Consider the following 25,221-nt stretch of genomic DNA (forward strand, 5'->3'; position numbering starts at 1 on the left):
TTATCATCATTGGCTTATGGTATCTATGGAACTTTCATCTTTTTTTTTATTTTTCAACATTTTTTTTTAATAATAAATCGGCTTCTGTAGATATATTTTAATATTATTTGGGTGATATTTTTATTTAGTTGGTTTTAAATTAAACAACAAATTTGATTTCTTAGGCAACAATTATTGTTCGGCTATTTAAAATTTCCAAGTAGGTACTATATAAGTAGACAAAATTATAAAATTCTTATAAACAATTAAAATTTCAAGTTAATTTTTTTTTATTCAAATCTAAGCTGCCTTTTTTATTTTTAATTTTAAAAATAGTAAATTCAAAATTCTTTTTATAAGACCAAAAATCTTTTTGTCGAAATTGCAAACCCCATAACCTAGACCAGCCAGGTCGCGCCCAGCGCTCAGCGGTTGGCTATTTGACAGAAACCATGTCTGCAGCGGAGGAGTTCGGCACCGGGCCCGTGGACTCCGGCGCCGTGTACGGGGCACACGTCGGCGCCAGCGGGGTGGCGACTGCGGTCCTGGTCGTCTTGGCGTCATTGGCCACCGGCGCTTTGGGGTGAGGTGAGTTGGATAGGGATTTTTTTTTGTTTTTTTTTTTTTTGCAGAAATATTTGTGTACAGAGGTTTTAATGAAATTTGTATCAGGTTAAAATGTATGTACTCATGAAATTCAAAGGTATTTTTGTTTGATGTCAGTAATATGTAATTATTTCTAAGTGTCTTGAACTTTTGTAATCCTAAGTATATAATATTATAAAAAAACATAAAAGTTGTATTTTTCTTTTTGCTGTACAGTCACAAAAGCTACTGAACTGTATTTTATATAAATGTACAGATTTATTTCTTGAACTGCCTACGAGAACGAACTCTGTGTTAGAGAATATAATTATATCGAATATCTGATAAATCACGTTTCATCATATTTACGTTTTATATTTAATATTTATAGTAAATCTTGAAGACGTCTTTATATAACACCAACAAAATTTTTACTAGATTAGACAGAAAAAATAATCAAAATAGTGCACACATTTGGAACACTCATCCAGCGAGATGGACTATTCTTGTTTTTGTTTGAGTAATTTGGTTAATTAACTTAGGGGTTGACCCCCTAATTTTTTTATTTATTTTGAACATGAATCAGATACTGAGTGCGTCATTTTAATATGTAACGCGATTTATCAGACACCCTGACATGCATACAAAAGTCTTTCACACATCATCAGATATAAAATACCTAATATTAAAAGTGATAACCTATATTTTTATTATTGAAAATGTATATACATTAATTGCCAATATCATTTCTTTGTTTCAGATATCAATTCACATTTGAATTATTTTATTGAAGAAGGTGATACGCGGCCCTAAAAGTAAGAACTTTCCATTATTATTTAGATGTTTAGTACAAATATTGTCGTGATAGTTTTATTGAAATTTTATATAGTTTAATTAGTTAATTTCAAGGTACAACACTAGTGCAACTAAAATAAGGTCATTATTTGCTGGTATTTAAATATTTTTGAATAAAATGGCAACACTATTGATATATAATAAATTTAAAACATGAGAAACGCGGGATGGTATATAGGAGTTATTTTGTTTATTATAAAGTCAGTATGGTAAAAAAGATATGCCAATTTTTATTCATTTTCATTACATTTTTGCAATCACATAAAAATTATATCATTTTGCAAATAAAAAGTACATAATTTACGTAAATACGGCACCATTTTAGCATGTTACACGTCATAATCATAATATAAATTATAAAATGAATTAACTGAAATTTTTACGGAACACAAGACATTAGTTTATGGTGATTCAAGGAAGTAGTTTAGTTATACGGCATACCGCTAACGTTCCCATTTCGTTGTGTTGAATTTTAGTTACAAGAAAACTTATATGTATAGATAAATAATTAAATTAGTAAATTTATTTTTTCATTTGAGTTTTGTGTAGTAAATATTAGTTGTATAATATGTAATATGATGTATGTTTTTGCTTTAGTTATTGTGTATCATAGTTGGAATAAATAAACATTTATATTTAATTACTATTGTAATAAACTGAACAGTATTTGATCATATTTGTTTATTTGCATATAGCTAGTATATTTTATAAGTATAGGTATTGTTATTTTAATTATATAATTATTTAAACATAATAGATACGAAATTAGTGCGAAGTTATTCCTTAAATAAATATAATTTAATGTATTTAATAAAACTGTATTTATAGCGTCATATTTTATTATTTATTTAATTAGTAATTATTAAAGGTATTTTTTCTTAGATGATTAATTTAATAAATAAAAATCCTTTATTTTTCTTAATTTAAATATTATTCTGTAGCAAATAATCAAATCAATTATGGCTTTCAATTGACCAGCACAGAATTACGCAGTAAGCAGTACTTTCACAATAATGACTTTCCTGGTACTCATTCTATCTAAATCATACGTTATTGCTAGCAGCAGATTAAACAGGAAAAATGCAATTACTGAGATAACTGTTTGTATGTGCAAAGTAAATTAAATTATGACCTATCATATATATTATAATAACTTATATTTAAACACGACTTTAAAAAAAAATCTAGCTTAATATACAGGATTCCGCCTAATTGCGGAATGTTTGAAAAAAATTTAAGACGAGACTTAAATAATAACTACAATTGAAGAATAAATAAATTGAATCGAATAGGCGACATAAATAAAACATAAAAAGACATTCAACCATGTTTCTTAGTTTATTTATAAACTGAAGGTACGATCAATATAATAGGGCTGTTGACAATCCCCCTGCGGTCATCATAGAAATAATTTTATTGGGTCAATTGTACATAGCAGAACTAGAACTAGTTAATTCGCAGAAAGATATGTATCTTATTGCTCTTATACATCAAGTAAAAATGAAACTAAAATAACAATTGCAGTAATACCAATTTCAAATTATAGTCTTATTCATTGTTCAGAAAATCAGGCATTTTATTTAATTTACAGAATTAACTGCCAAGTTTGATTAATTATATAAAAAATAAGTTATCGTCATGATTGTAGGCGCATGTAATATACAATGACCTACCTACATGTTAGTATAACATTTCAGAATTATTTATTATCATATGCCAATATTGTTCACTAGTTCTAATAAGCCATCGCACATGTACACGTATTGAAATGTCATTTGAATAAATTGAGAAATTATTGTACACTTACCCCGATGGAAATTTCCACTCAATTTCAGAATGTGACAAAGTTTCCTTTAATATGCCACTTGAAACCGTAATTTCTAGATTTTACCAACCTTTTCTTAGTTATATAATCCGGTTTCATCCGGTGGCCGGCACGCACGGAACACCGGCTGTAATCCTCTGGATGATCTGACACACGTCCGGCAATTCTGTGTTATTTTTAAACCTACAGTTTCGCCGTGACATCCTAATATATCAATATCAAATGTGAAAATGTTTATCTTTTTGTTGGAGCGAAATATTAATTAATAGGTGTTTTTGACTTAAATTTATACCTGTTTCTATAATACATAAAAGAATATGTAGATAATAAAGAGAATAAATTTAAATATTATATATATATATGCAAATTATATTTTTGTGAATTAATTTTAATTATATATACGAATTAGTTTCCATAAATAAATCAAGGAAAAATAATAATTTGAGAAATTTAACTATTTATCTTTTCACAATTTCAAAAGGGTTTAAAATATTTCTCATTCCCTGTTCTAATTGGTGTGAACTATATACAAGATAACCTTTAAAATGCTCCTATTACCTGTGACGTACGTCATAAATTAAGAGTTCCTTGAATCCCCGACATTACCTCGTCTCATATCTCATAAACAACAAGATTTATGATTCACGTTATTACAGGACGCATATCGGAATAGGTAATAGACATAAGTAGTACATAACAGCCACTTGATTGATATATATTTCCAGGTGGAAAATTCCTTAATTTTTTAAAATAATTAGAAATTAGAATAATTTATGTTAGTTATATATTTTTTATTATTGTTAACTTATTTGTTGTATAAAATAACGACAATGTAAATGCATTTACATACTAATCTTAATTAATTTTGAATGATATCTTATCAAAATTAGAGTACAATGTTTGTCAATATGAAAAACTTTTACTGTTTACATTATTATAAATTTATATGAATATAATTTATATTTATGAACATAACAACATTTTAAAATACTACACATAGTATATTCTTCATGTTGGTATTTTTCTCTGATTATTTTTGTTATTTGCGCGGAGAAAGTTGTTTATGTTATTGAATCTGAATTTGGGAGGTGAATACAGCAAGTTGATTATCTTCTCCCTTTCACATTATTTGTGCTATTGTATTTTTGGGAACATTCACTTAACCTCGATTAATCCATATTTAAAGCAATTAAAAATAAGTAGCGATTTTATGCAATTGTTTTTGTAAGAAAAGTATTCTGATCTTTAATTAAGTATTGAATATTAGTATTTAAAAAAATACAATGATTTTTATACTTTACTTATCCTTTTAATTTAAATACTAAACAAAAATTTTGAACGACAGGGAAATAAGACTAGGATTATTATTGTTACCAATATGACCTGACCGGGAATCGAACCCAGAGGGGCAGCTGTTGAAATATACAAATATACAAATGGGTCTCTCATATCTTTGCGTGTTCCTGGTTGCACCCTCCACGACAATGCTTCGGGGCCCAGGGTCCGCCTTCCATGACAAAACTTCGGGGCCTTCCGACTTCTATCTCTCCACCTTCTCTAACTTCTCCGGTTTTCCGCGTCCTCAGTGTTCAATCTATTGGCTCGCCTATCATCTTTGCGACATCCACCCGGGATTTTTTGGGCCTGTTCTGCCCGGCGGAGATGTTATTATATATACATATGACATAGTATAGATCTAGGTATTTCAACTCATTTGTATCAGGAGTTGTAAGAATATGGTGTAGCAGATAATATTATTGTGTCGCTTATCGCGGTACTACAGTAATTATTTCATATTATCGTTCTTTCAAGGTCACCCGCAGACACATCCTTTCATTGTATACCATAATTATGTCGACAAGTCATAAGAGAAAAGCGGATTTATTTTAATAAATACATGAATATAATACAAACTTTACCATATGTTGTTTCTGTGGGAATGGAATTTTAAAAAAATCATTTTTGCGGCATTCCAGAATTCTTTATATATGTATATATTATATGTGTATAGGTTAGAGCAATTACTTGCTAGTATTCATATACACTTTTGTCTTGTATGAGCCAAACTTTAATTTGTTTAGGTCAGTATGGTCACATAAAGGTCAGTTATAGCTTCCCAACAAAATTAGGAGCCTGGCCATTCCCGTGTAAAAAAGAGGTCAAATAGAAATAATGTACTAAATAGTTAGACGAAGATGTAACTTTATGTAAATTCAAGGTTTAGTGACAAGTACGTTAAGACTGCGATATCATGAAATATACTAAATTTCGCCTATATGAGTCTTGAAAAAGGACCCGGAATCTGACATGTAAAATTAAAGCAAATTGTTTATCAACAGTTTGCTTTTACAAATTTAAAGACATTAAAGGGTATTACCGCTGACGTTTATATTTTAAACCAACAACATGATGTCTACGAAACATGCTAATATAACACCTGTATAAATATAGGTAAGGATTATATCTGCTTATTCTAAACATGTGATGTTTACCCAACTGTGTCGGGGCTGTGAAAAATAGTTATGACCTTGTGATTGTGATCTGGTATTGTTTAGTGGTATTTTTTATACCCTTTGTTATACTATAATGCTTATTTTAATACCGTCCTATTAAATATCATGTCAGGATATCTGAACATTAAAAACAATTAGTATTATTCATTAAAATAATAATTAGATCCGTATTATGATATTTTTTTCTTATATTTTCCCAAAACCATAATTTTAATAACCTTTATCTAAATTAATTCAATTCAATTTTAATTCAAAATTTAGTTCATTGTGATGGTATATTTCAAACATCACTTAATATAATTATTAGATTATTATGAATCAACCTAAAAAAATACTTTGGTAGTTGTCTAAATTGCCTAGCATGTAATATTATAATTTTATGAACATTGTAATAATTGTCGTGATTAGTGTAGTTTTCTGTTACAGTAATACAGATAATGATCCGTAATAATCTGCTGTTTAAAATATAGTGATTGGCCAGCGTCGAGTTCAGGATATGCGTAATAAAGCAATTATTTAACAATTTTAATATAATCATAGACAGCAAATGTTTTGGGCTTAAATCAAAGATGAATAAACCATATCTTTGCAATAATTTGAAAAATCTTAATACACCAATTTTTATCCGGATTATATTTTGGTAAGATAAATAAATTGGGAATTAAATTCCAAACAATCTCTTATAATAACTTCTTACGCCCAAAAACGTTTTAAATGAAACACCAATCGAATAAATTCTTTATTATAAAAGTAAAAATATACAAAATAATTCGCTTATTTGTTACCAGTGGACAAATCTATGTGTATACCTGAAAAGAAATGAAAAGGGTTAACATAATGATAACTTGCAAAACAAATTAGGCCAACGGCAATGCCAGATTAACTTTCACTTTTTCAGTTTCTGAATATTAGTTATTAACACACTTAGATTTATTTTTGAGAAAATTATATTTAGTTAATGGTTTTGATAAAGTTAGTGAGAAAACTTAATTTTTAGCGTAAGACGCTTTAATTTTACAAAAAAAATAACTTATAAAACATATATGATATAACTTATAAGTACAATCAGCATTGAAGAAAAATCATTTATGAAATGTATATGAAATTTATTAATTTGAAAAAAAAAAATTGAAGTACTGTTTCCTGGATTAAATAATTATATTCTTATCAAATTGCCTAATCAGTACAAAATTTTAATCCCAGAAATGAAAGTTATAAATTGTGTTGTTGTAATAATATATACCTACACAACCACTTCGGTTTTCGCAAAGTATATTTTTGAGATATATAGAGTATATAAATTAAAATATAATTTATATACTTACTTGTCCGTGTGTCCGTCCGTCGGGCCGGTAGCACTGTGACTGAACGCAAATTACGCGAATGTTCCCACCGAGTTTTGACTCAATTATTTTACCTTTGAGTCATGTACAGGACGCTCTATTAATGATTTTTTATTATAAAGGCTCCAGTGTTCTTTCGTGAAGTATACGAATTAAAATATATATTTTAGCTCATTTGTTTTTAAATGTAAAATGGAACAAAGGCATCACTTTTGCTTTTAAAATAGTTTATAAAATTTGTTAACTTTTAATTTCTGCAATAAGGTCAACAATATAAAAAATCTTCATTTGATAAATTTAACACACTAAAATATTCCATTCCAGCATGTCATTTGAAACTTATGGTTTTCAAAATAAAGTTCGGGGGTCCAAAACGAAAAGTCTGTCATTTAAATGTTATTATTTTTTCAACATTTCCCATTTCCTTTATTTATTTTTTGCTGTAATCAAATATTCAAGGGGTTATTTTATGACAGTGTTATTTTGTATTATAAATGTAAATAATAAATATAATGACAGAGCAACCTGTATATTAAAAACAGCAATGATATCACGTCATGCGTATTTTTTTTTTCTCTTATTTTTTTCATTAAAGTAATTCGTAACGCATGTTCCATTTTTTGTAATCAAATCTTTTTGTTATAGAAATCACGAATGTACTATTCGTATACGTGTTCTAATTTAAAGAATTTTAATTTTTTAAAAATCTTTTTTTTTCGGCCAGTTTTATTTCTTTAGTTAATTAGTCACGAGAATCAGTAAACAAAGACTTCTGTGCAGTTTTGTTTATAATAGGCGCATATGATTGGCAAATGTCACTTGTTTACCTCTAGCAGAGCGCTTCACGATTTTTTGTTTACATACATCATTGATGGCATTATCACTGTAAACATAACGTGTAATATGTATGACTGTGAATTTCCACACTATATATATATATATATGCCTACGGAAACGTTAAATACATCATTTGTATTATTTGCAATCTCGCAAAATCTCAAAATGTACCGCATCGATGGATCATCAAGTAATGATGATTTTTTTATTGAATGTTAAAGTTATGTTACAGTCTAGTAACTGGTCTTACCTTAAAAAAGAAATTTGATGATCATATTCATTTGCAGAGTGTGCAACTTTTGAATAATTTAATGTAAATTATTTAAAAAAAACTAAATTTAATAATAGTTATATAACTTTGTATAATAAATAATATAATTTATATCTGTATTTTAAATAAATTATATCATAAAAATCTATTTATAGATATTTATATGTATATTATATTCAAACATTAAACCCACAGGATAGCTTGGAAACGAAAGCCATTTATTTTTATGATGCGCGCGCATGGGACACCGCAAACAGATAAAAAAGAACATAACAAGAAGGAGTTTATATAACATCTCAAAATACTTTGGACATATATATCAGCTTATTATAAATACGCCATCATATGTTAAGAAAACTGTAAATAATGACCTTACTATGATACTACACAATACACATACATGAACTAGTCACACAAATTAAAATACTCGTGCAAACATATACATGTCGTGATATTTTCCTAACAATAAACGTGCGATAAAGTTGTTTTTCATTGTGCTATGCTATCTTTGGTGCCTCAACATATACTGTGTGCAATGGAAAAGTATACGCAAATGATTTTTATGTCACGATAATACTTGTAAGATAGTTATTTACCTGTTAGTTATCTTGATAACAAATATCTGGCCTCATGCTGCCTTTGCTGGTACGAGTTAAAAGTGACAACATTAGAAATTCGGGTATGAGTATGACGTTACCAAGGATTAATAGAGAGCTAATAGAATCATAACAAAGATGATAAAGATTAAATCATACAGGAAAATTAAATTGTGTCCAATAAAGTTATTAAACTATAAAATAATTTAATTTATATAATTAATTAAAGATTTTGAAAATCTCATTATTTATGATCTCATTAAAGAAAATTCACAAAATCACAGATAAGAGAAATTGAGTGTAAAATCCATAATAATTATACTTCGTCTTTATGTCAATCTAGTTATTCTACCATCAATACCTAATAAATACAAAATTACAATATTTTTTAATTATTTTTTTTTGCCATTCTAGGGTGATGATGTATATGAAACGAAGAGACTACGCCCCCCTGACAGGTGGCGAAGACGTCAAACTTCTCTCAAGAAAGGCCTATACGGAGCTAAAGAGTATGAACGGGGAATCGAATCCACGACAACGGTGAACCTGCTCACTACAAAACCCAAATACCTTAACAATACCGGTAAAATCCAGTACGATTTATTTTAAAAAAATCATTATATAAATTATTTTTATTTTTATTGATTGCGATGTATTAAAACAAGTTCCTTATAATTATGGTTATTATAATTACTGTTTGTTATATAGTTGTCTTATTCATAAAATATTTTATTTATTCTATTAAAATAATACAATAGAAAATATACAAGTGAACTAGAAAAGTATGAATTCATTTGCACGCTTGTGTTCAAAGATTTTTTTCTTTATATTCCTTCGTGATATATATATATATTTTTTATAATCACCCAGATTTATATTCATTCTATGGCCGGTGAAAATTTTGTGACAAGAAGGTATTGCACTCTGTGCCCAGAAATAAGTGATTCGACTTTATCATGATTTTTGTGCTGTGAAGTTTAAAACCTTGTACATAATAGCCGTAAGGAAACTTTTTTTTGCGCACAAAAATATTTTTCCATATCAGGAATATAAATCAAAAAAGTAATTAATTTTTTTAATAACATTTTAAATATTATCTTTGTGATAAAGTTAGAATTTTCCAGTTAAATATTGGAATTTAGTTAATTCGATCTTACTTTTAGCACGAACTGATTTGAAAAACTTAGATTCTTTAATATATTTATTTTTAATTCATTTATGATTTATTGAAAATTAAGATTATTGATATTTTATCCCTCCACTGTTTCATGATTTTAGTGATGTGCCATTACAAGGAATATCCAAAGCTGAATTCACGTATTTGAAAAAATGTGGAGGTATATTAAAATGATATCATATTCAACATTTCATGAATTTAGATAGGTTTTCATATGAAGGCAGTATAAAAAAAAATACATTTAATGTGAATCCAATGCAAAAAAGCCTATAGTAGAATATATTCGTTAAATAAAACCACATATTTGATGTTAAACGCTCAATTACGTTTCATTGTAAAGCAATATTAATTATACCTTTTGTGCCAACGCAGTAAAATCATTTTGAAGCCACAAATTGCATTTTATATACTTTTAGTCATGCACTGGTTATCTTCATTCAATAAATGATAAGTAGTTCAATATTATTATACTTTAATTTTTAAGTAACAACGTCTATTTTTATTGTACATCTACAATATTGAAGGAAATAAAAAAGTACACAAATCAAAAGCTGTATGTTGGTCTAATAAATTATTGGCATTTTCGTACACTTAACATAGAAATGGCTTTACAAAATAAATATAAATATTTTCATAATGGTCCTCATTTAATTCTTTTCTAATCTTAGCTTTTTGTGTGAACACATTTAATTCGATACCTATTTAAATGAACTATATAAAGAACAAACTTAATAGTCAGTTTTAGGTATTAGATGAAAGTATTATTAGTTAAACTATTTTTAATTTTAGATTTAAGTAGAATTCTTTTTTCGATATATTTATATCGGTTAATGCATTTATGATAAACAGTTTATGGCTTCAAAATGATTTTTCTTATACATATTTTAATTGCGAAGTTATACGATTGCTTTTTGTAAGTTTCAGAATTCGGTATTTTATATCTATTTCTATTTACGTGAAAAATATATTAATCATTAGTATGCGTTTGACAAATTTCGTAATAATACTACTTATAAGCTTTAAATGTGTTCAACTTGTAATTCTACACATCTTAAAGTTGGGCCGCCAGTAACAAAAAGTGAAATTCTGACTCTTAATTTGACTAAAATGCTGTTAAATTAATTTGAAATATTAGGTTGCCAGTATAAATATTATAATTAATTTACTAAAATTGGGCGACTATGAAAATGGACTTCTATTTTTGTGTATTAAAATAAATCTTGCATGATTTGTTAATTATTTATTATAGATTAAATGGTGCAGGCGCCAATAGTGAAAAGATATAATAAATCATGACATTTTATCATTTAATTTAAGATAAATAAATGTTTGAATATTATTTTGTTATACTATTTGTGATTTTTTTAGTATAAAATCATTTATTTCATTCGTGTATGTGGCTTTTAGTGAGAATTATTTTATATTATCCATGTTTTAAGTACGATATGTTTGAAATATTAATGGATTTGTTTTACGTTAATTAAGCTGATAGCTACCTCTTTTCGTATGCACATTGTAACTTTGGATAACATTGTGATATAATCGTGAAAAAAAAACAATTTACACAGAATAAAGATTATATTTTGGACTCCTTCAAGGATTTTGACGAAAGGCGGTATTTGGTAGTTATACTATGATTAAAATCTTAGAACGTATAATATTTTGCCGATGAAATCACTTCTGTCAGTGTCATTACATACATATGTCAATTTTTTCACATTTAGGAAAAGACACAAATGGCATATAGATTGAGTGTAAAAATGTTCATGTAAATCTTTTTATCCTACCATCAATATCAAATGACCAACACAATTTTATTTTACGTGAGTAGTTATGCGCCATTGGAAACACTATCGCGGAATGTTTCCGGAAATATTATTTTTTTAATTTCCAATAGTGTCTCATCACTACTCATGTTTTTTTTAAGTCACTATTCTGACACCGGAAACAAATCCAAACAGCTTTTTTGTGATAATTTGTAAATATTTTATTTTAGGTAATGTTCCTAGCTTTTCTTAGACAATTTGCAGATTTAGGAAACGGTATTTTTTTGTAGCAATGGTATGCAGTGATGCCGTTATTTAATAGAATTTAGAATCAATATAATAAATATGAGATATAATGCACTGTGTGTTTTATTTCATGTAATTTGTTATTTTATTTATTTTAACTTTATGCACGTAAAATGTACAACAGGTGGTCTTAATGCCACATGGCATTCTCTGCCAGTCGAACCTTTGGACCAAACTGGGATAAATGTAAATTTATACATACATACATGAAATTTTACTATATATTTACACATACTTTTAAAATCCATGTTGAATTTATCCCGGTTTGTCTCCTGAGAGGAATCCAGGGTCCTATAACCGCAGTTCGGGGTGCCTATACGGGTCGAACATACATACATACATATGGTCACGTCAATATCCCTTGCGGGGTAGACAGAGCCAACAGTCTTGAAAAGACTGAATGGCCACGTTCAGCTATTTGGCTTAATGATAGAATTGAGAACGGATCGAAAGAGGCCTTACATATGCACTTACTATAATGCGAGTTACTGCCCGCCACTTCGTACGCGTAGGAAAGCCTATTACAGTACTGTCAACAACATAAATATAACCGGTGGAAATTAAACAAAAATTGTATCAGAAACGAATAACAGTATAGGTATATTAAAACAACCTGCAATGGATTTTCAATTAAGTACCTCCGAGTCTTGACTGTTGACTGTGTCAAACCTGTAAGGAACAAAGACGTAGCATGTATGTGTGATTATTTGACTACTATATAAAACTATACATATTAGGTTTGCCGTTGTCACATTACGTAATCAAAACTATGTCATATCAAAAATGCATTGAGTGTGCATTTTACTGTGTAGCAATTTACTGCGAAGTATTAAATCTATTTACACAATCAAAATGGAGATTATAATTGTGTTGTTACAAATATCATTGATTTCATGTAGTTTTTCAAACGAAATGAACAAAATCAAGTTAATTTTAAACAATTATAAGGAATCTATGCAATGCAACAGATATAAAAGGTGCTTAGTGCAAAATAAAAAAGTTGACGCGTTTGCGCACAGAGCTGTTAATTTTTTAGACAAAACACAAAAATTTAAGGATGTCATAGAATCTATGGATGCGAGTGAGTGTATAAAAAGTGATAATGTTAACTTAAATTATACCAAAAGACACATTCTGGATAGTCTTTTATTGGATACAAACGTTTCTAATTCACATTGGAAGGAATATAAGGTAAGAACGTACATTTTTAAGGTTATTTTTAGCGTTAATCCAGGTTGCGTCCTCTCTTTGGGGAACCCAAGGTGTGGCAGTGACTCACCTATCCATACTAATAAAGATAATAGATTTGTCGTTATTTTGTAATAACTACACTTATTAACTATCCCAGAAAGAAACATGACTATACATTATGTAAGTATCAACCCATTTATTTTTCAGTCAGTATACAACAAAGAATATCGTTCCCCTCACCACGAGATGTCAGCACTATCAAAATGGCGGGAAAATTTGCGGCGCGTGGTCGAACACAACAGGAAATATTTGACAGGAGAAATAAGTTATTCACTGCATTTAAATTATTTTGGCGATTTGGTAAGTAACAAGTTAATTATCGTGGTGGAATGCCTTGAGATCCGATGCTGCCATCAAAATGGGCCCGGAGGAGTTAAAGTGATGTCTCAACAACCAATCATGTGACGCTATCAGTCAACAACAGCGAATAGTCTAAATCGCGCAAGCAAAGATTTCACGGAGTGGAGCATTTGTGTGGGTGTGAAAGTGAAACAGTGCGGAATTATATCGTTAATCTTCTTATTTTATTTGACTTCTCCAAAACACATCTTTTAAAGTTTTACATCGTACCACAGACTCCCTATTTTATCTCTTAATGTTGCCAGCATAAAAATAAGTAAGAGTTCAGCTAAAAAAAAAAGATTTACCTTTATAAAAGCAAAAAAACAAAACTACATACATACAGTCACGTGTATATCCCTTGCGGGTTAGTTTTACCAAAATAGAATGTGGGTGGATGAATCGAAAGAATGATGCGGGGAAGTATATACAACACTAGCTGTGCCCGCGGCTTTGTCCGCGTGGAAAAGTTATATTGGGCAATCATTGAAGCCCACATTTTCCATGATTTCTTCGCTCCTAATAGTTGCAGCGTGATGTTATAGAGCCTAAAGCCTTCTTTGATAAATGGTCTATTCAACACAAAGAGAATTTTTCAATTTGAACCAGTAGTTCCTGAGATAAGCGTGTTCAAACAAACAAACTCTTCAGCTTTACAATATTAGTATAGATTTGTTGTTGAAATTGAAGATTTAGATGAGAGGAGCAATATTGAAGATGGATGGAAGGAATTTAAAGAAAGAATTGTGAAAGTAGCTGTTGAAGTGTGTGGTGTAAGTAGAAGAAGGAAAGGGAAAAATCACAAAAATGCGTGGATGAGTAAAGATGTGCAAGAACTTGTGCGATTAAAGAAGAAAGCATGGCTGGATTTGTTAGCAGCAAAAGCTAACTTAAGAATGCAAGAGGTTATAGATGAGGATGTGAATGAAGCACGTAAGGAATATAAAAAAATGAAAGATTTGGTTGAGAAAGCTGTAATTAGAAAGAAAGAAGAGTATAAAGAGGATTTTGATAAAAGGCTATCAGAAGACTTTCAGTCAAATCTGAAAGTATTCTGGAAATCCGCAAGGTCAGCCCGAGGAAAAACTATAACCAGAGAGCTGACTAGGATCAGATGCCAGGATGGTAGCGTTGTGAAAGGAGAAGAATGTGTGCTAAAGATATGGAAGGACTATTTTGAGAGTTTATTTGAAAAAAAGGAAGAAAATAAGAAAGAGTTCTGCTATAGCGAAGAAAAAGAGAATGAGATGGAAGGCGAAATTGAAATGTTTGAAATTGTGGAAGCACTTAAGAGTATGAAAGCGGGTAAGGCTGCCGGGTATGATAGAGTGTCGGTCGAGATGCTTAAAGCAGGAAAAGGCGTCGTAGCTAGACAGTTGTACTGCCTTTTCAATTTGTGTTGGAGAAGCGGCCGAGTACCAAAAGATTGGTGTAAGGCTGTTATTGTGCCACTTTACAAAGGAAAAGGGTCACAACTGGACTGCAAAAATTATCGTGGTATAAGCCTGCTTAGCGTCGTCGGCAAATTGTATGCTAAGGTATTGATTAATAGAGTCAGGAATGAAACTGATGACAAAATATGGGATGCTCAAGCGGGATTTCGAAAGGGAATGGGATGTACTGATCAGGTCTTTTCTTTGCGGTGCATAGCCGAAAAGTTTTTGGCCAAGAGTCAAAAAGTCTATTGCACATTCGTGGATTTGGAAAAGGCCTATGACAGAGTTGAGAGGAATGAATTGTGGTCAGCACTTTCTATGCATGGGGTGAGCAGTCTCTTGATACGAGCACTGAAATCCTTATATGAGGATTCGAGTGCTTGTGTCAGGATAAACGGAGCGCACACTGAGTGGTTTAAGATTGAGAAAGGTGTTAGGCAGGGATGTGTTGCGTCACCGTGGCTGTTCAACCTATTTATGGATAGTTGTTTGACAGATTTGAAAGAGTCTGAAAGTGGATTAAGGATGAATGAATTACTCGTCAAATGTCTGCTCTATGCCGACGATCAGGTTATACTGGCGTCATCAGCGGAGGAGTTACAGGAGATGGTAAACTGTATGCATGAAGCTTTAAAAGAGAAAGGAATGAAAGTGAACGTAAGTAAAACTAAAACACTGGTTTTTGAAATGGAGAAAGAAATGACAGCATGTAATATTTTGATTGGAGGAGAAAAAGTTGAGCAAGTGAAAGAGTTTGTATATCTAGGATCAAAGTTTACATCAGATGGCAAGTGTGATAGTGATATTGAAAGGAGAGTGAACGCGGGGAACATGGTGAATGGAGCTTTGCATGCCTTTATGAGCAGTCAGAAACTATCCAAAAAGGCTCGACTGGCTGTGCACAGGGGCGTGTTGGTCCCGACATTAATGTATGGGAGTGAAAGTTGGGTATGGCAAAAGAAGCACGAAAGCAGAATAAATGCAGTGGAAATGAGAGCGTTAAGGAGTATGTTGGGTGTGAAATTGAGTGACCGGATAAGGAACAGCGTGATAAGGGAATGTTGTGATGTGAAAGAAGATGTAGTTACAGGAATAGAAAAGGGTATGTTGAGATGGTTCGGTCATGTGGAGAGGATGAATGAAAACAGGTTGACTAAGCAGATATACAAGGAGAGTGTGGAGGGAAAGGTCGGGGTGGGAAGACCTAGACGAACATATCTTGATCAAATTAAGGACGTCCTGGTGAAGGGTCAGGTCAAAAGTGCCCGAAACCGCCGAGCTTGCATGAAGAGAGTTATGAATGTGGATGAAGCAAAGGAAGTATGCAGGGATCGTGGCAAGTGGAAAGAGGTAGTCTCTGCCTACCCCTCCGGGAAAGAGGCGTGAGTTTATGTATGTATGTATGTATGTATTTGTTGTACCAACAATACGATGCCTTTTTATATACCAATAATACATAAGGCCGCCTTTTAACTAACAGCGACCTTTGATTAGGATTTCGACAAAGCCTTAAAATAATATAAATTAGTTATCTTTTTAAAGGGCGTAGCAGATTATTTCAAGAAAATACTGAAACTCTTCGACACCGTTCCTCTGTTCGACCCCGCTGAAGACCACCACAAAACTGCTTACAGGAACGTGGCTCATAGGAAAACACCGAAAAAGGTTTGCTAAGTATAATCTCTCAAATTCTCACACCCTCTTTTTATCACAGTTGATATAAAAAAGTTGACGCGTTTGCGCACAGTACAGTTACTGTAGTGAGTAATAGAATCGTCGTCACGCGACGCTATCAGCCAATAACGGCGAAGAGTCTAAATCGCGCATGCAAAGATTTCACGAATTGGAGCATAATATACAATCTCCGAATGAACATAATCGGAGCCGCGGTTCCCCAGGCACAACACCTTACCTGGCGGAAGGGCGGAAGATCTTCTCTTTAGTGGGGGTCGAGCCCGAATCATCGCTCCCGCTACGATCTCTCCTCACAAAATTTGAACTGCATAATGCGATATGGCCGCCTTTGCACTTTCGACGTTACAATCACGTCTATATCACTTGCGGGATAGTCAGAGCCAACAGTCTGGAAGACTGATAGGCCACGCTCAGCTATTTGGCTTGATGATAGAATTGAGACTCAAATAGTGACAGGTTGCTAGCCCATCGCCCAAAAGAAGACTCCCAAATTTATAAGCCTATCCCTTAGTCACCTTTTACGATATCCATGGGAAAGAGATGGTCCTATTCTTTTTTCTTTATTGGTGCCGGGAACCACACGGCACAAATTATTCAAATATTTACGGGTTAAAAACCATATTTTTTCGTAACCAGGTAGACTGGCGAAGTAAAGGCTTCAAACCACGTCTAGAAGAGCAGTTTAAATGCGGAGCGTGCTACGCTTTCGCTGTGGCACATGCTTTACAAGCTCAGCTGTATAAGAGACATGGTAATTGGAGTGAACTTAGGTAAGGAATAATGAAGAAACATTTATACAGACAAAAAAAAAGAATGTATTTTTGTAAGTTTCTATATATATTATATTGTGCCGTGTGGTTCCCGGCACCAGTGTTAAAAGTATAGGACCACTCCATCTCTCTCTCCCATGGATGTCGTAAAAGGCAACTGAGGGGTAGGCTTATAAACATCGTGAGGAAACCTGCACATACAGGCAACTGAATGTGTAGCCATAAACCCATACGGGTTAGGTTCACCTGCAAAGTTTGAAGAGGTCAGACGGAAGTCGCTTCATGTAAAAACCTGACTCACCCAATGTAGGAGCCTTCTCAAGGGCTTAACCCAGGCTTACCAGAGTGTTGATGCAACCGAGACAATAACCAGGAAGATGTCCCTTGACGCAAAAGAAGAATCCCAAGGGAAGTTAATTTAATGAAAACTAGCTGTGCCCGCGACTTCGTCCACGTATCATAGTTATTATGGGCATCATAGTTATTATCTTATGTCTACCCCGTAAGGGATAAATACGTGATCGTATGTATGTATAGTTATTACGGGTAGCCCTCAAGGATTAATGATTTCTTCGCTCCTTAGTTGCAACGTGATGTTATATAGCCTAAAGCCTTCCTCGATAAATGGTCTATTCGACGCAAAAAGAATTTTTCAATTCGTACCAGTAGTTCCTGAGATTAGTGCGTTCAAACAAACAAACTCCTCAGCTTTATAATATTAGTATAGATTATTGTCAGTCCCCAGCAAATAGTGGACTGCAGCCTCATAGATGGCAACATGGGCTGCGACGGCGGCTCCCTCCGAGCGGCATTCCGCTACGCCGCCAGAAAAGGACTGCTCATGGAAAACTATTATCCTTATACTGGAAAGGTACATACATCTTCTTGTATAGCGCTATAGTAGGCAGAGACTACCACATTCCACTTGCCACGATCTCTGCATGCTTCCTTCGCTTCATCCACATTCATTAGTCTCTTCATGCAAGCTCGACGGTTTCGGGTACTTTTGACCTGACCCTTTACCAGGACGTCCTTAATTTGATCAAGATACGTTCGTCTAGGTCTTCCCACTCCGACCTTTCCCTCCACACTCTCCTTGTATTATCTGTTTAGTCAAACTAGTAACCAAATAACTGTATTTATCCAAACTAGTCCGTTTCGGGTTATCTTGACGCGACTTTGTACGTAGCATCTTAGTCATATCAGACGTATGCGATCCCGACTTAGGTATATGTTATGAGATCAGAAATCATTATTTTTTTTTATATTACAGAAAGGTCAATGCCGCATCCCTAGTCATATAAGGCGGGTGCGCCCGCGCCGATGGGCGATGATCCCCGCTGGAGACGAGGAGGGCATGGAGCGAGCGCTAGCTACTATTGGTCCTTTGGCCGTGGGGATAAACGCCTCACCTTTCACATTTCAGCTGTATAGGTAGGTATTTTAAAGGTTTTTTTTTATACTAAAATTTATCTGTTAAGAACAAATTTGCAAGATTGAGTATACTATATGTTTGTGTCGAGAGAGTAGCGTTTATGGGCATCTGCTATTTGATAGGTTTTAAAGGTTTGAATTCCACTGCAGGTGTGTACAGCCAACTGCTTAAAAACATACGTACATACATATAATCAAGTCTGCATCCCCTGCAGGTTAGACAGAGCCAACAGTCTCGAAAAGACTGATAGGCCACGTTCAGCTGTATGGCTTAATTACGAGTATGTTATACTTGCTTATGTAAGTTCATTCATTTCTGTAATGGCTGTCTCTATTTATTTATGTAGGTAGGTATATTGTTTATTAAACGTAGATTTATGACAATTGGCTCTGTCAACCCCGCAAGGGATATAGACGTGATTATATGTATGTTTAAATACAACAAAAACTGATAAATAAATAAAAATAGAACACTGTGGCGCAGCGGTAGTACGCTTGTCCGTGACACCGGATGTCCCGGGTTCGAACCCCAGCCAGGGCATGATGAGAAAAGAACTTTTCTGATTGGCTTAGGTCTTGGATGTTTATCTATATATGTATTTATTATAAAATATAGTATCGTTGAGTTAGCATCTCGTAACACAAGTATCGAACTTACTTCGAGGCTAACTCAATCTGGGTCTAAAGTATATATTATAAAATATAAGCTGTCAAACTCAACGATGCAACCTATCACTATTTAAATCTCAATTCTATCATTAAGCCAAATAGCTGAACGTGGCCATTCGTCTATTCAAGTTTGTTGGCTCTGTCTACCCCGCAAGGGATATAGACGTGACCATATGTATGTATGAACATCTAAAACCCAGGCCAGTTTGAAAAATAATCGTTTCACATCACGGCCTGGCAAGGATTCGAACCCGGGTCTGTCAGATATACTACTTACATTTGCAGTCGTCTCTACCCCTTCACATTTTCCCAGAAGCGGCATTTACGACGACCCCTTCTGCTTTCCGTGGAGACTGAACCACGCCATGTTGCTGGTGGGCTACACAGAAGACTACTGGATTCTGCTGAACTGGTGGGGGAAGAATTGGGGGGAGGATGGGTACATGAGGTTAGTCAACATACATATGATCACGTCTTTATCCCTAGCGGGGTAGACAGAGCCACCGGTCTTGAAAATACTGATAGGCTACGCTCAGCTGTTTGGCTTAGTGATAGAATTGAGATTTAAATAGTGACAGGTTGTTAGCCTATCGCCTAAAAGAGGAATCCCAAGTTTTTAAGCCAATGCCTTAGCCGCCTTTTACGACATCCGTGGGAAAGAGATGGAGTGGTCCTATTCTATTTTGTAATGGTGCCGGGAACCAAACGGCACACCAGCTTATATTATAACTTATATTATAATTGTAATATTTTTAATTTTCAGGCCACGTTCAGCTGTTTGACTTAATGATAGAATTGAGATTCAAATAGTGACAGGTTGCTAGCCCGTCGCCTTAAAATTAATCCCGAGTTTGTAAGATTCATTGAGATACATACAGTAAGATATATCATTCAGTCTTTCAAGACTCTGTTGGCTCTGTCCGCGCCGCAAGGGATATAGAGGTGACCATATGTATTTATGTATTTTTCATTGTGTTTCAGAATAAGACGCGGTTATAACAGATGTGGCGTGTCAAACATGGCGGCTTATGTTGAATTATAAAATAAATAAATATTTTTATACGTATTTCGATACATCTCTTTTTTTCTTTGGTCCATGACAAAAACATCTTGTTAATTTTAAATCGTACTAATTACTGACCTGGCGGGCACGGGGATGTACTGAAATTGTTACATACATACAAACATATAATCACGTCTATATCCCTTGCGTGGTAGACAGAGCTAACTGTCTTGAAAAGAATGATATGCCAAGTTCAGCTGTTTTTAGCTTAACGATAGAACTGAGATTCAATGAAGTGACAGGTGGCTAGCCCATCGCCTTAAATAAGAGTCCCAAGTTTATGAGCCTATCCCTTTGTCGCCTTTTACGACATCCATGGGAACGAGATGGAGTGCTCTTATTCTTTTTTTTTATTGGTGATATGTATGTATGTACCTTTTTTGCTTGCCAAAATATTTTCTCGGAAGCGAAAAAAAATTATTTGTTTTTAAATACTCTGCGTACATACTGAACTATTAATAAATTTGTCTGGACAAAACGGAACGTACCTTGCCACGCTACCTACCGTCATTTAGTTAAATTTGACACCAAATTGAAAGCTCCTACGTTTAGTCATTTAATTAAATGGCTAGCCGGATAACGGTTAATAATTTAGCTGCCGACTCGATTTATAGCCGCAAATTACTTTAATGAACGCATATCGGCTTAGGAATTAGAGAATTCAAGATATCCTTTTAAATTTGTAAAAAACCACATTACTTAAAGTGACACTGTTTTTTTTTTAATTTTTATTTTACACAATAAGCCGTGTGGTTCCCGGCGGAATAAGAATACCGTGTAGGTATATCCCTTGCGGGGTACACAGAGTCTTGAAAAAGACTGCAAGGCCGCGTTCAGCTACATGGCTTAGTGATGGAATTGAGATTCAACTAACGACAGGTTGCTAGCCCATCGCGTACAAGAATCCCAGGTTTATTAGCCTTTCCCTTACTCGCCTTCAACGATACCCATGGAAAAGATAAGGAGTGGTCCAATTCAGAAGTGCAAAGAACCACATTTTTAAAAATTGGTTTGACAAATAATCTAAAATTCTTTCAAAGTCGCAAATTCATTAAATTATTCAGGCTTTGGCCCAATTTTGTCCGCTAACGAATTGAAAAAGAACTAGTTAGGTAGTTTGGTACGCAAAATCAGAATCCCAAATTGGATGGGGCCGGGCCGGACTGAGTTGAAATCTTAATTCGCTTATGCCAGTTTTCTCCATTCGAGACGACTAGATAACTATTCTCGCGTTCATTTGAGGTGGGCTATGGTGTTATTCATAAGCGTATGGCGTTTTAAACGAAACATTAGTGCGTTGTTATATGCTTTCAATTTTTCTATTAGAAAATTGTGAGTAGTAGTCGCTATCAAAAACAGCGTGAAAAGATTTTTTAAATAAATAAATATTGAGTTAGCCTCGAAGTAAGTTCGAGACTTGTGTAACGTGATACTAATTCAACGACACTATATTTAATAATAAATAATTATATAGATAAACATCCAAGACCCAGGCCAATCAGAAAAAGTTATTTTCTCATCATGCCCTGGCCGGGATTCGAACCCGGGACCTCTGGTGTCAAGCTTACTACCAGACAAGCGTTCTACCGCTGCGCCATAGAGGCCGTCAGTTTTTGGGTATATAAAACGATTTTTATACAGAACAAATAGTTTAAAATCATTTGTTTTTTTTCTAACTCAGTGCAGTTATCGATGGAAAGAGACATTCTAATTGCGAGTCGGTTCCTAGCTGCCTACAATCTGAAAAGGTTGAATTTGAGCTAACTAGAGGCAATGAAAAATGTTTATTATTGATTCGATGTTGGACTGGCAACTTTTCACTATCTCAATTCCATACAATACTATAACTATGTATTGCACTACAATAAATTACAGCAAATTCACTATCTTGTATTAAAGACGTTCATTTTATTTATGCCAGTTACAACGGTTTTACACTTTCTACAAATATATGTACATAGGTACATACATACATACATAAAAATCACGTCTCTTTCTCGGAGGGGAAGGCAGAGACTACATCTTTTCACTTGCCACGATCTTTGCATACTTCCTTCGCTTCATCCACATTCATAACTCTATGCAAGCTCGGCGGTTTTGGGTACTCTTGACCTGACCCTTTGCCAGGACGTCCTTAACAAATATTGAGCAAAGTAATCTTAAACAGTGTCATTGCTGAAAATCATCAAATAAACAAAATAAAATAAAAGCCATAGAGGAAGGGTACGAGACAAAGAGTAGTATTTAAAAAAAAAAAACAAATTCATAAACATTCACTAGTCACACCAAATATTTATTTATTTCAAACTTTATTGCACAGAAAAATATACAAAAGGTGGACTTAATGCCGATTATTAATTAATTATTATAATGATTAATAATTAGACGAACAAAATCAAAAACACTTGTCCATCAAATTATTAGTTATTGACTTTCGTAAACTTTGAATCCTAATCTCGCCTTTAGACGTGTGCGTGTTTTGCGTCACATTTTTATAGTGGCGCTAGTGTGCCGCTTCTTTATAACCCGCTATAAGCTTATGCCTCAGGCCTCGCTAACCTAATAAAGCACAGTGAGAAAGCGGTCACGAGGCCACAAATGAGATTTATCTGTTCTGTTAGTAACTTCAGGAACTTTCGAACTGCACGTTTTTATTTCAAAGAACTTTTGGAGCATTTGGTAATTCTGCGTTTTGACCGGTAACGATATCAAATTGACGTGCCAGAGCCGTGTGGTTTCCGACACTTTGGCGCTGGTCTAGAAAACTGTCACTATTTGAATTTCAAACTGCTGAACTTGGCCTATTAGTCTTTCCAAGTCTGTTGGCTCTGTCTACCTCGCAAGGGATAAAGACGTGATTATATGTATATATGTAGGTATGTACTTTTAGAAATGCATTTTCTTATTAAAAGATGTTTTAAGATTGTTTATCTTTATTTTTAGTACCTACCTCAATAAATTCTACTAAGATTTAGTCTTAATGCAAAAGATTGATAAAAATATGTAGCAATTCATATAAATGCATAATCTATACGTATATCTATTCAACCCTTTCTCTAAATTTCATCAAAATCCGTCCAGTAGAATTTGATGAAATTTAGAGAAAGGGTTGAATAGATATACATATAGATTATGCATTTATATGAATTGCTACATATAACGGATACATATAAATGAATATAACCTGGAATAACATAATAAATACTTTTTCGCCCGAAATTCCCACGGGAGCGGAGTCCCTAGTAGACTATATAAAGGTAAAGGCAAAGAAACGATAAAAGTTTCCTTCAATCTTCAATCCGAACTTAAAACATTAAAAAAAATTAAGTTTACGAGTGAGTAATAAAAAACCAGCATACTAATTCACTCTTATTACTTTCAAATTAAACGGCTGGGCCATAAAAGTAAGAAATAGACCATTAAAGAAAGTTGTTTTAAACTTATTCAACTTCTTTACCGCAATTCTACATCATGGAAATGACTGGTGGAATTGTAAGATGGTTTGAATTATTTTTCTTCAAACTTACTTTGTTACTTACGAGTGTATAGTCCCTTGCGGGGTAGACAGAGCCATCAGTTTTAGAAATACTGAAAAGTCACGTTCAGCTGTATGGTAAAATGTCACTTTTACCATTGTTTTCAACAAATTGCTAAATTATAAATAAAAATAAATTAAGATTACTTGATTTCTAGATGATAATATTATACATAAGATAGAGCCAACAATCTTGAAAAGATTGAGGTCACGTTCAACTGTTTAGCTAAATGATAGAGTTGAGATTTAAATAGTGACAGGTTGCTAGCCCATCGCTGAAGGAGCCTTACCCTATGTCGCCTTTTACGACATCCATGGGCAAGAGATGGAGTGATCCTATTTTTTTTCTGTTGGTGCCGGGAACCACACGGCACCGTTATATATAGTACTTAACATCATCTATAATTTAGAATTTAATGTTAGTTCGTAATATTTACCTACGCATTGAAATGCATTTCCCTATGCAATTAGTTACCTACAAATAATAAGGTTGTTCTCATTGGCACCAGATTTTTAGTCCCTGAGAAAGTTCCTCTCTTAAACTGCGTGTACCCTGTTGCACCCAGTCGCAGGGATCCCAATTTATTTATCGAATAAGGAAATTGGCTATTGGTATTTGGCACTTGCTATGCACAATATTTTATTGGGTAACCCGTACTGGATCGATCATAGTTACACATCCAGTTGCCCGAATGTGCAGGTTTCCTCATGATGTTTTCCCTCACCACAAGAGCGTCGGTTAGCATTCAAACTTATGTACATAACTTACGAAAATATTCATTGGTACATGGCCGAGATGGGATTCGAACACAATTAATTAATGACTATTTTCAAAGTTACGTATATTAGTTTTGGCGCATCACGCCATTTTGCGCATCACGAATTTGAACCGGGACACTTTACACATTCGATCACCGGCGCTCTCATCAGCATTTATTTACATACATACATATGGTCACGTCTATATCCCTTGCGG

The 25,221-nt window shown here is 33.3% G+C and overlaps 2 protein-coding genes and 1 long non-coding RNA gene across 7 annotated transcripts in view; 2 read left to right on the forward strand and 1 right to left on the reverse strand.

The window, feature by feature from the left end:
- The window catches only part of LOC106142775 (trehalase), a 60,524-nt gene extending 48,417 nt beyond the window's left edge, over window positions 1-12,107 (forward strand). For 2 of the 4 annotated variants that reach the window (XM_013344659.2, XM_013344658.2), the window contains exons 14-15: window positions 427-562; window positions 9,219-12,107. In XM_013344659.2, coding sequence (XP_013200113.1) covers window positions 427-562; window positions 9,219-9,348 — 266 coding nt within the window. In that variant the 3' untranslated portion in view covers window positions 9,349-12,107. Of the gene's footprint in view, window positions 1-426; window positions 568-1,324; window positions 2,253-9,218 lie in introns of those variants that run through there. The other 2 variants (XM_013344660.2, XM_013344661.2) reach the window with 2 other exon arrangements.
- Window positions 5,190-7,666, reverse strand: LOC132903397 (uncharacterized). Its single transcript, XR_009657398.1, has 2 exons — window positions 7,083-7,666; window positions 5,190-6,566 (listed from the first exon to the last, which is right to left on the reverse strand). It is a non-coding gene; the product is annotated as an uncharacterized LOC132903397 (long non-coding RNA).
- A 764-nt stretch (window positions 12,108-12,871) lies between the features above and the next one.
- Window positions 12,872-20,689, forward strand: LOC106142765 (procathepsin L-like). Of its 2 annotated transcripts, none has more exons than XM_060951641.1 (8): window positions 12,872-13,244; window positions 13,452-13,604; window positions 16,622-16,744; window positions 17,411-17,544; window positions 18,283-18,415; window positions 18,818-18,978; window positions 19,961-20,095; window positions 20,629-20,689. In XM_060951641.1, the coding sequence occupies exons 1-8, from the start codon at window positions 12,906-12,908 to the stop codon at window positions 20,687-20,689; spliced, it is 1,239 nt and encodes a 412-aa protein (XP_060807624.1). In that variant the 5' UTR covers window positions 12,872-12,905. The 2 variants fall into 2 exon arrangements, with proteins under 2 accessions (XP_060807624.1, XP_060807625.1); XM_060951642.1 differs by having other exon boundaries at window positions 19,964-20,095.
- The last annotated feature ends 4,532 nt before the right edge of the window (window positions 20,690-25,221 follow it).

This window comes from Amyelois transitella, chromosome 25 (assembly GCF_032362555.1).
Source record: "Amyelois transitella isolate CPQ chromosome 25, ilAmyTran1.1, whole genome shotgun sequence".
NCBI lineage: Eukaryota > Metazoa > Arthropoda > Insecta > Lepidoptera > Pyralidae > Amyelois > Amyelois transitella.

What these genes read in the sequence shown, in the direction of transcription:
- LOC106142765 (XM_060951641.1), top strand. Translation starts at nt 12,906, where the DNA reads ATGGAGATTATAATTGTGTTGTTACAAATATCATTGATTTCATGTAGT. An exon ending in CACATTGGAAGGAATATAAG is followed by an intron (nt 13,245 to 13,451) that starts GTAAGAACGTAC and finishes TTTATTTTTCAG; the next exon opens with TCAGTATACAACAAAGAATA. An exon ending in TTCACATTTCAGCTGTATAG is followed by an intron (nt 18,979 to 19,960) that starts GTAGGTATTTTA and finishes ACATTTTCCCAG; the next exon opens with AAGCGGCATTTACGACGACC.